The 11,935-nt window shown below is 45.7% G+C and overlaps 1 protein-coding gene across 4 annotated transcripts in view; it reads left to right on the forward strand.

Annotated features, from left to right (window-relative positions):
• ADCY3 (adenylate cyclase 3) overlaps positions 1-11,935 on the forward strand; it is a 41,056-nt gene that overhangs the window by 15,777 nt on the left and 13,344 nt on the right. For 3 of the 4 annotated variants that reach the window (XM_066209165.1, XM_066209161.1, XM_066209164.1), the window contains 7 exons: positions 2,707-2,865; positions 2,942-3,107; positions 4,914-5,048; positions 10,038-10,180; positions 11,090-11,251; positions 11,324-11,411; positions 11,504-11,620. In XM_066209165.1, coding sequence (XP_066065262.1) covers positions 2,707-2,865; positions 2,942-3,107; positions 4,914-5,048; positions 10,038-10,180; positions 11,090-11,251; positions 11,324-11,411; positions 11,504-11,620 — 970 coding nt within the window. The remainder of the gene's footprint in view (positions 1-2,706; positions 2,866-2,941; positions 3,108-4,913; positions 5,049-10,037; positions 10,181-11,089; positions 11,252-11,323; positions 11,412-11,503; positions 11,621-11,935) is intronic. The other variant, XM_066209162.1, reaches the window with a different exon arrangement.

Here is an 11,935-nt window from a genome sequence, read left to right on the forward strand (position 1 = left end):
CATTCCCCATTCCCATTCCCCATTCCCATTCCCATTCCCATTCCCATTCCCCATTCCCCATTCCCATTCCCCATTCCCCATTCCCATTCCCATTCCCATTCCCCATTCCCCATTCCCCATTCCCCATTCCCCATTCCCATTCCCATTCCCCATTCCCCATTCCCCATTCCCCATTCCCCATTCCCATTCCCATTCCCATTCCCATTCCCATTCCCATTCCCCATTCCCCATTCCCATTCCCCATTCCCCATTCCCATTCCCATTCCCATTCCCCATTCCCCATTCCCCATTCCCCATTCCCCATTCCCCATTCCCATTCCCCATTCCCATTCCCATTCCCATTCCCATTCCCCATTCCCCATTCCCATTCCCCATTCCCATTCCCATTCCCATTCCCATTCCCCATTCCCCATTCCCATTCCCCATTCCCCATTCCCATTCCCATTCCCATTCCCATTCCCCATTCCCCATTCCCATTCCCCATTCCCATTCCCATTCCCATTCCCATTCCCCATTCTCCATTCCCATTCCCCATTCCCATTCCCCATTCCCATTCCCATTCCCCATTCCCATTCCCATTCCCCATTCCCATTCCCATTCCCATTCCCCATTCCCCATTCCCCATTCCCCATTCCCATTCCCATTCCCCATTCCCATTCCCATTCCCATTCCCATTCCCCATTCCCATTCCCCATTCCCATTCCCATTCCCCATTCCCATTCCCATTCCCCATTCCCCATTCCCATTCCCATTCCCCATTCCCATTCCCATTCCCCATTCCCATTCCCATTCCCATTCCCCATTCCCATTCCCCATTCCCATTCCCCATTCCCCATTCCCCATTCCCCATTCCCCATTCCCCATTCCCATTCCCATTCCCATTCCCATTCCCATTCCCCATTCCCCATTCCCATTCCCCATTCCCCATTCCCATTCCCATTCCCCATTCCCCATTCCCATTCCCATTCCCAATCCCATTTTCCCGGCAGCTCTGTCCGGGCGCGGACGGCCACGTCGGTGGACATTCCCCATTCCCATTCCCCATTCCCCATTCCCCATTCCCATTCCCCATTCCCATTCCCATTCCCCATTCCCATTCCCATTCCCCATTCCCATTCCCATTCCCATTCCCCATTCCCCATTCCCCATTCCCCATTCCCCATTCCCATTCCCATTCCCATTCCCAATCCCATTTTCCCGGTAGCTCGGTGCGGGCGCGGACGGCCACGTCGGTGGACATTCCCCATTCCCATTCCCCATTCCCCATTCCCATTCCCATTCCCCATTCCCATTCCCCATTCCCATTCCCATTCCCATTCCCATTCCCCATTCCCATTCCCATTCCCCATTCCCATTCCCCATTCCCATTCCCATTCCCATTCCCCATTCCCATTCCCCATTCCCATTCCCATTCCCCATTCCCATTCCCATTCCCATTCCCATTCCCCATTCCCATTCCCATTCCCATTCCGCATTCCCCATTCCCATTCCCATTCCCCATTCCCATTCCCCATTCCCATTCCCCATTCCCATTCCCATTCCCATTCCCATTCCCATTCCCATTCCCATTCCCCATTCCCATTCCCCATTCCCATTCCCATTCCCCATTCCCATTCCCATTCCCATTCCCATTCCCCATTCCCATTCCCATTCCCCATTCCCCATTCCCATTCCCATTCCCATTCCCCATTCCCATTCCCCATTCCCCATTCCCCATTCCCATTCCCATTCCGCATTCCCCATTCCCATTCCCATTCCCCATTCCCATTCCCATTCCCATTCCCATTCCCCATTCCCATTCCCATTCCCATTCCCCATTCCCCATTCCCATTCCCATTCCCATTCCCAATCCCATTTTCCCGGTAGCTCGGTGCGGGCGCGGACGGCCACGTCGGTGGACATTCCCCATTCCCATTCCCCATTCCCCATTCCCCATTCCCCATTCCCATTCCCCATTCCCATTCCCCATTCCCATTCCCCATTCCCATTCCCAATCCCATTTTCCCGGCAGCTCTGTCCGGGCGCGGACGGCCACGTCGGTGGACATTCCCCATTCCCATTCCCATTCCCATTCCCCATTCCCATTCCCCATTCCCCATTCCCATTCCCCATTCCCATTCCCCATTCCCATTCCCCATTCCCATTCCCCATTCCCCATTCCCATTCCCATTCCCATTCCCATTCCCCATTCCCATTCCCCATTCCCCATTCCCCATTCCCATTCCCATTCCCCATTCCCATTCCCCATTCCCATTCCCATTCCCATTCCCATTCCCCATTCCCATTCCCATTCCCATTCCCCATTCCCATTCCCATTCCCATTCCCCATTCCCCATTCCCCATTCCCCATTCCCCATTCCCCATTCCCATTCCCCATTCCCATTCCCATTCCCATTCCCATTCCCCATTCCCCATTCCCATTCCCATTCCCATTCCCATTCCCATTCCCCATTCCCATTCCCCATTCCCATTCCCATTCCCATTCCCATTCCCCATTCCCATTCCCATTCCCCATTCCCAACCCCATTTTCCCGGTAGCTCGGTGCGGGCGCGGACGGCCACGTCGGTGGACATTCCCCATTCCCCATTCCCCATTCCCATTCCCATTCCCATTCCCCATTCCCCATTCCCCATTCCCATTCCCATTCCCCATTCCCATTCCCATTCCCATTCCCATTCCCATTCCCAATCCCATTTTCCCGGCAGCTCGGTGCGGGCGCGGACGGCCACGTCGGTGGACATGCGCGTGGGCGTGCACAGCGGCGCGGTGCTGGGCGGCGTGCTGGGCCAGAAGCGCTGGCAGTTCGACGTCTGGTCCACCGACGTCACCGTGGCCAACAAGATGGAGGCCGGCGGCATCCCCGGGTGCGTGAGCGTCCCCGGCGCGGGGGCGGGTGACGACGCGGGGACGCGGCGGTGACGGTGGGGTGGCCGCGGGCAGGCGCGTGCACATCTCGCAGAGCACCGTGGACTGCCTCAAGGGCGAGTTCGAGGTGGAGCCGGGCGAGGGCGGGTCCCGCTGCGAGTACCTGAGGGACAAGGGCATCGTCACCTACCTGGTGGTGGTCCCCAAGCAGGGACACCTGCGGCACGGCGTCAACGGCGTGGTGAGTGACACCCACGCCGGGACACCGGGGACGCCGGGGACGCCGGGGGTGGTGAGGACGGTGGGGACACTGGGGATGGTGGGGATGGTGGGGACACTGGGGATGTTGGGGACGCTGGGGGTGATGGGGACACTGAGGATATTGGGGACATCAGGGATGTTGGGGGCACTGGGGATGTTGGGGACACTGGGGATGGTGGGGGTGTTCGGGACACTGGGAATGGTGGGGACACTGGGGATGGTGGGGATGATGGGGATGTTGGGGACACTGGGGGTGTTGGGGACACTGGGGATGGTGGGACACTGGGGATGGTGGGGATGATGGGAGTGTTGGGGACACTGGGAGTGTTGGGGACATCAGGGATGTTGGGGACACTGGGGATGGTGGGGGTGTTCAGGACACTGGGAATGGTGGGGACACTGGGGATATTGGGGACAATGGGGATGGTGGGACACTGGGGATGGTGGGGATGATGGGGATGTTGGGGACACTGGGAGTGTTGGGGACACGGGATAGTGGGGACATCAGGGACACTGGGGATATTGGGGACACTGGGGATGATGGGGACACTGGGGACACTGGGGACACTGGGGATGTTGAGGACGCTGGGGATGTTGGGGACACCAGGGACATTGGGGACACAAAGGACACTGGGGATGTTGGGGACACTGGGGTTGCTGGGGACGCTGGGGATGTTGGGGATGCCGGGGATGTTGGGGACACCAGGGACATTGGGGACACAAAGGACACTGGGGATGCTGGGGATGACGGGGACACTGGGGACACTGGGGTCACTGGGGATGCTGGGGATGACGGGGACACTGGGGACACTGGGGTCACTGGGGATGCTGGGGACACTGGGGATGATGGGGACACTGGGGACACTGGGGATGTTGGGGACACTGGGGATGCTGGGGATGATGGGGATGTTGGGGACACCAGGGACTTTGGGGACACAAAGGACACCGGGGATGTTGGGGACATTGGGGTCACCGGGGAAACTGGGGGTGCTGGGGACACAGAGGACACCAGGGACGCTGGGGATATTGGGGACACCAGTGACATGGGGACACTGGGGACACTGGGGACAGGGGGCGTTGGGACACCCATGGTGACCATGTCCCACCACAGCCACTGACCTCATCCCATGGCGTGGTGAGTGACACTGGTGGCAGTGGTGGCTCTGGGGACACCGGTGGCACTGTGGGCACCCAAGGTGACCGTGTCCCACCACAGCCCCTGTTGTCCCCGCCCTTGTCCTGTGGCTCGGGGAGTGACACCGGTGACACTGGTGACAGTGGTGGCACTGGTGGCACTGGTGACACTGGTGGCACTGGGGACGCTGGTGGCACTGTGGACACCCACGGTGACCGTGTCCCACCCTGTTGTCCCCGCCCTCATCCCGTGGCTCGGGGAGTGACACCGGTGACACTGGTGACAGTGGTGGCACTGGTGACACTGGTGGCTCTGGGGACGCTGGTGGCACTGTGGACACCCACGGTGACCGTGTCCCACCCTGTTGTCCCCGCCCTCGTCCCGTGGCTCGGGGAGTGACAGCGGTGACACTGGTGACACTGGTGACAGTGGTGGCACTGGTGGCACTGGGGACAGTGGTGGCAGTGGTGGCACTGGTGACACTGGTGGCTCTGGGGACGCTGGTGGCACTGTGGACACCCACGGTGACCGTGTCCCACCCTGTTGTCCCCGCCCTCGTCCCGTGGCTCGGGGAGTGACACCGGTGCCACACCGGTGACAGCCACCCCCCCGTGCCACCCCCCGTGTCCCCGCCGTGTCCCCTCCGTGCAGAAGTTGTCCCTGACCTCGTCCCACGGCGTGTCCCCTCCGCCCGGTGTCCCCGAGCGCAACGGGAGCCTCACCCCGGAGCTTCCGGAACATTCCGAGGACATCGACAACGACAACGACGACGACGACGACGGGGAGGTACCGCCCGCAATTCCCAGAATTCCCAGAATTCCCAGGATTCCCTCTGGGGGCGGGGCTGGCTGTCACACGGGTGTCCCCGCGGTGACAAACGAGGTTCGCTTCCTTAGAAAAATTTATAAGTTTAATTTAAAAAAATTAATAAAAATAGACAATTAGGAGACGGAATGAAGCAAATAGAGTGAAAAATGAGGTTCAATTTCTTAGAAAAATTTATAAATTTAATTAAAAAAATTAAATAGAAAATTAGGAGACGGAATGAAGCAAATACAGCGAAAAACAACGTTCACTTTCTTAGAAAAACTTATAAGTTTAATTAAAAAAATTAAATTAGACAATTAGGAGACGGAATGAAGCAAATATGGTGAAAAACGAGGTTCAGTTTCTTAGAAAAATTTATAAATTTAATTAAAAAAATTAAATAGACAATTAGGAGACGGAATGAAGCAAATAGTGAAAACCGAGGTTGACTTCCTTAGAAAAATTTATTAGTTTAATTAAAAATAAAAAAATAGACAATTAGGAGACGGAATGAAGCAAATAGTGAAAACCGAGGTTCGCTTCCTTGGAAAAATTTATAAGTTTAATTAAAAAGATTAAATTAAATAGACAATTAGGAGGGAAAAGCCGATAGAGTTTCTCAGCCAGCACACCTCCACCCTCTGAGATTTCTTATTTTTAAGGATCTCTGCGTTACGTGTTCAGTGGAGCCCAACGCGTGATTCCAGCGCTCGGTTTGGGTTTGGTTATTGATTAATATTTATTATTCGGTTCGTTTTCAATTTAATATTTAATATTAATATTAATATTTAATATTTAATATTTAATATTTGGTAATATGTATTAGTCATTCACTATTATCACTGTGTTAGAAAATACACATCAATCACATTGTTAAACTCTAGTGATAAAAGGTAATGCGGTGCGGTCTCCCCGCGTTATACATGTAGGGCTCATTTTAATATTTAATATTTAATATTTAATATTTAATATTTAATATTTAATATTTAATATTTGATATTCAATATTCAATATTTAATATTTAATATTTAATATTTAATATTTAATATTTAATATTTAATATTTAGTAATGTGTATTAGTCATTCACTATTATCACTGTGTTAAAATGGGAAAATACACATCAATCACATTGTTAAACTCTAGTGATAAAAGGTAATGCGGTGCGGTCTCCCCGCGTTATACATGTAGGGCTCATTTTAATATTAATATTTAATATTTAATATTTAATATTGAATATTGAATATTGAATATTTAATATTTAATATTTAATATTTAATATTTAATATTTAATATTTAATATTTAGTAATGTGTATTAGTCATTCACTATTATCACTGAGTTAAAATGGGAAAATACACATCAATCACATTGTTAAACTCTCGTGATAAATAATAATACGGTGCAGTCTTCCCGCATTATACATGTAGCGTTCATTTTAATATTTAATATTAATATTAATATTTAATATTTAGTAATGAGTATTAGTCTTTTACTGTTATCACTGTGTTAAAATGGGAAAATACACATTAATCACATTGTTAAACTCTAGTGATAAAAGGTAATGCGGTGCGGTCTCCCCACGTTATACATGTGCGCTCATTTTAATATTAATATTTAATATTTAATATTTAATATTTAGTAATCAGTATTAGTCTTTTACTGTTATCACTGTGTTAAAATGGGAAAATACACATTAATCACATTGTTAAACCCTAGTGATAAAAGGTAATGCGGTGCGGTCTCCCCGCGTTATACATGTAGGGCTCATTTTAATATTAATATTTAATATTTAATATTTAATATTTAATATTGAATATTGAATATTGAATATTTAATATTTAATATTTAATATTTAATATTTAATATTTAATATTTAGTAATGTGTATTAGTCATTCACTATTATCACTGAGTTAAAATGGGAAAATACACATCAATCACATTGTTAAACTCTCGTGATAAATAATAATACGGTGCAGTCTTCCCGCATTATACATGTAGCGTTCATTTTAATATTTAATATTAATATTAATATTTAATATTTAGTAATGAGTATTAGTCTTTTACTGTTATCACTGTGTTAAAATGGGAAAATACACATTAATCACATTGTTAAACTCTAGTGATAAAAGGTAATGCGGTGCGGTCTCCCCACGTTATACATGTGCGCTCATTTTAATATTAATATTTAATATTTAATATTTAATATTTAATATTTAATATTTAATATTTAATATTTAATATTTAATATTTAATATTTAATATTTAATATTTAATATTTAATATTTAATATTTAATATTTAGTAATGTGTATTAGTCATTCACTATTATCACTGTGTTAGAAAATACACATTAATAACATTTTAAAACTCTAGTGATAAAAGGCAATATGGTGCAGTCTCCCTGCGTTATACATGTAGCATTCATTTTAATATTTATTATTAATATTTAATATTTAGTAATGAGTATTAGTCTTTTACTGTTATCACTGTGTTAAAATCAGAAAATACACATTAATCACATTGTTAAACCCTAGTGATAAAAGGTAATGCGGTGCGGTCTCCCTGTGTTATACATGTGCGCTCATTTTAATATTTAATATTTAACATTTAACATTTAATATTTAATAGTTAATATTTAATATTTAATATTTAATATTTAATATTTAGTGAATTTATTAGTCATTCGCTATTATCACTGTTTTAGAAAATACACATCCATCACATTTTTAAACTCTAGTGATAAAAGGTAATGCGGTGCAGTCTCCCCACGTTATACATGTAGGGCTCATTTTAATATTTAATATTTAACATTTAACATTTAATATTTAATATTTAATATTTAATATTTAATATTTAATATTTAATATTTAATATTTAATATGTAATATTTAGTGAATTTATTAGTCATTCGCTATTATCACTGTGTTAGAAAATACACATCCATCACATTTTTAAACTCTAGTGATAAAAGGTAATGCGGTGCAGTCTCCTCACGTTATACATGTATCGTTCATTTTTAATATTTATTATTAATATTTAATATTCAGTAATATGTATTAGTCTTTCACTGTTATCACTGTGTTAAAATCAGAAAATGCACATTAATAACATTTTAAAACTCTAGTGATAAAAGGCAATATGGTGCAGTCTCCCTGCGTTATACATGTATCGTTCATTTTAATATTTATTATTAATATTTAATATTTAGTAATATATATTAGTCTTTCACTGTTATCACTGTGCGACAATCGGAAAATTCACATTAATAACATTTTAAACCTCTAGTGATAAAAGGTAATGCGGTGCGGTCTCCCCGCATTATACATGTACCGTTCATTTTAGTATTTTAATAATTAATACTAATAGGTAATGTTTTATTAGTTAATATTTTATTATTTAAGATTTTAATTTTTAATTTTCTAATTTTTTTATTTTAATACTTCGTATTTTAGTATTTGCAAAAAGCCAGCTATATAGTATGCATATATATTATATATATCAATATATAATTTATACAAACTATATTACATAATTATAGAGCATATCATATATATAATCATATATATAATTTATTAAATCTATAATATATATCGAATATATAAAATATATAATATATAATATTTTCTATATTATACTGTATTATATATTATACATAATGCATATTATATTATATATTATGTATCATATACTATATATAATATATTTTATATAATATGATTTTATATAATGTATATAAAATATAAAATTTGTAAGTTTAATAAATGAATAAATAAAAATAGACAATTAGGAGACAGGATGCAGCAAATCCAGCGAAAAACGGGGTTCACTTCCTTAGAAAAATTTATAAGTTTAATAAAAAAATTTAAATAAGGTAGACATTATATATTGACATTCGACATTATATATTAGAGATTATATATTATCGATACAATTATATACAATTACATATAATATTTATAATATATTTTTAATATAGATAAAATATAAAATTTTATTTAATATATATTTTATACTTTATGTTTCATATTGTATCTTGTATATTATATATTCTATTATTCTATTATATATTTTTAGTTTTATCTATTTATTTATCTATATCATTATAATATATATTATTAAATATTAAATATTATCAAATATGATTATATTATATATTATATATTATATATTATATATTATATATTATATATTATATATTATATATTATATATTATATATTATATATTATATATTATATATTATATATTATATATTATATATTATATATTATATATTATATATTATATATTATATATTATGTATTATATCCCCACAGTGTCCCATGGGTGTCCCCTTGGGTGTCCCCGTGGGTGTCCCCGTGGGTGTCCCATGGGTGTCCCATGGGTGTCCCATGGATGTCCCATGGGTGTCCCCTTGGGTGTCCCATGGGTGTCCCATGGGTGTCCCATGGGTGTCCCCATGGGTGTCCCATGGGTGTCCCATGGATGTCCCATGGGTGTCCCCTTGGGTGTCCCATGGGTGTCCCCATGGGTGTCCCATGGGTGTCCCGGTGGTGTCCCCTGGGTGTCCCATGGGTGTCCCATGGGTGTCCCATGGGTGTCCCCATGGGTGTCCCATGGGTGTCCCGGTGGTGTCCCCTGGGTGTCCCATGGGTGTCCCATGGGTGTCCCATGGGTGTCCCCTTGGGTGTCCCATGGCTGTCCCCTTGGGTGTCCCATGGGTGTCCCATGGGTGTCCCATGGGTGTCCCCATGGGTGTCCCATGGGTGTCCCGGTGGTGTCCCCTGGGTGTCCCCTGGGTGTCCCCTGGGTGTCCCATGGCTGTCCCCTTGGGTGTCCCATGGGTGTCCCATGGGTGTCCCCGTGGTGTCCCCTGGGGTGTCCCCTGGGGTGTCCCCTTGGGTGTCCCATGGGTGTCCCCTGGGTGTCCCATGGGTGTCCCCTGGGTGTCCCCTGGGTGTCCCCGCAGGCTCCCAACCCGTCGTTCCCGAACCCGCGTCGGCGGCTGCGGCTGCGGGACCTTGCTGAGCGCGTGGCGGGGGCGGCGCAGAACGAGCAGGAGCTCAACCAGCTGCTCAACGAGGCCCTGCTGGAGAGGGAGTCCATACAGGCGTGAGTGGGGAGGAAAATCCCAAAAAATTCCCTGGAAAATTCTCTGGAAAAAATCCCCCCCCCCCCCCCCCCAAAAAAAAAAATTCCCCGAAAATTCCTGGAGAAGTTCTCAAAAATTCACGGAGAAAAAAATCCCAAAAATTCCTGGGAAAAAAAGTTCCTAAAAATTCCTGGAAATTCCTGGGAAAAAATTCCCAAAAATTCCCTGGAAAAATGCCTGAAAATTCTCTGAAAAAATTCCCCGAAATAATTCCCGATAATTCCTGGAAAAGTTCACAAAAATTCACGGAAAAAAAAAATTTAAAAATTCCTGGGGAAAAAGTTCCTAAAATTTCCTGGAAAAAAGGTCCCAAAAATTCCTGGAAAAAATTCCCAAAAATTCCAGGAAAAAACTTCCTAAAAATTCCTGGAAAAATTCCCAAAAATTCCCTGAAAAAAAAAAATCCCAAAAATTCCCCCCCCAAAAAGCCCAAAAATTCTCAGAAATTCTTGGGAAAAAGTCCCGCAAATTTCCCAAAAATTCCAAAAAAATTCCTGGAAAAATTCTTAAAATTTTCCAGAACAAAATTCCCAAAAACTTCCTCCAGAAATCTACAGAAAAAGAATCCAAAAAATCCCCTCAAATTCCTGGGAAAATTCCCCACCAAACTCCTGGGGTGAAAAAAAAAAAAACCCCGCAAAATTCCAAAAAATTAAAAAAAAATTTCCCAAAAAATCCCCCAAAATCCCCGGGAAAAAAAAAAAAAAAATTCAAAAAAATTCTGGGGAAAAAAAAAAAGTTCAAAAAATTCCCGTAAAAATCCCCCCCCAACCCTCTGCAAACTTCCCACAAAACTCCCCCCCCAAAAAATCCGGATAAACTTCCCCGAAAATCTTCCGGCGGTTAATTGCCGGGCCGGGCCGTGTCAGGCTGAAGGGCAAGAGCACGTTCCGGCTGTCGCTGCGCTTCACCGACCCCGACATGGAGACGCGCTACTCCGTGGAGAAGGAGAAGCAGAGCGGCGCCGCCTTCAGCTGCTCCTGCGTCGTCCTCCTCTTCACCGCCCTGGTGGAGGCGCTCATCGACCCCTGGTACGGCCCCGCGGCGACGCCCGGGGACACCTCTGCTGGCGCCTGCTCACCGTTGCGGTTCCTTCCGGGCAGGTTGGTGACCAACTACGTGACGTTCGCCGTGGGCGAGGTGCTGCTGCTGGTGCTGACGCTCTGCTCCTTGGCCGCCGTCTTCCCGCGGGTGAGACAGGGGACGCCGTGGCGGTGGCCGAGCCTCGGGGACGTCGCCGGGCCGTGTCACGGCCCAGGTGACCCGGCGAGGTGTCACCGCAGGCCTTCCCCAAGAAGCTGGTGGCCTTCTCCACCTGGATCGACCGCACGCGCTGGGCGCGCAACACCTGGGCCATGGCGGCCATCGCCATCGTCACCGCCGCCGACATCGTGGACATGGTGAGGGGACGCTCAAGGGGGGGACGTGCTGGCGGCACTCGGGTGGCCCTGGTGGCACCCCGGCTTTGTGTCCCCAGCTCGGCTCCCATGGGGACCAGGGGGTGGTGACCAGTGGGACATCGGGGCCACCGTGGAGTGGTGGCTTTGGGGAGAAGCTCAGATATCGCAGCTCCACCCCATGGTGGCCACTGTGTCCCCATGTCCCCAACCTGGCTACCATGGGGACCAGGGGGTGGTGACCAATGGGACATTGCGGCCACCATGGGGTGGTGGCTTTGGGGAGAAGCTCAGATATCGCAGCTCCACCCCATGGTG

Source organism: Chamaea fasciata, unplaced genomic scaffold (genome assembly GCF_029207755.1).
Source record: "Chamaea fasciata isolate MVZ Bird 193981 ecotype frontalis unplaced genomic scaffold, bChaFas1.0.hap1 SCAF_703, whole genome shotgun sequence".
NCBI classification, from domain to species: Eukaryota; Metazoa; Chordata; class Aves; order Passeriformes; family Sylviidae; genus Chamaea; species Chamaea fasciata.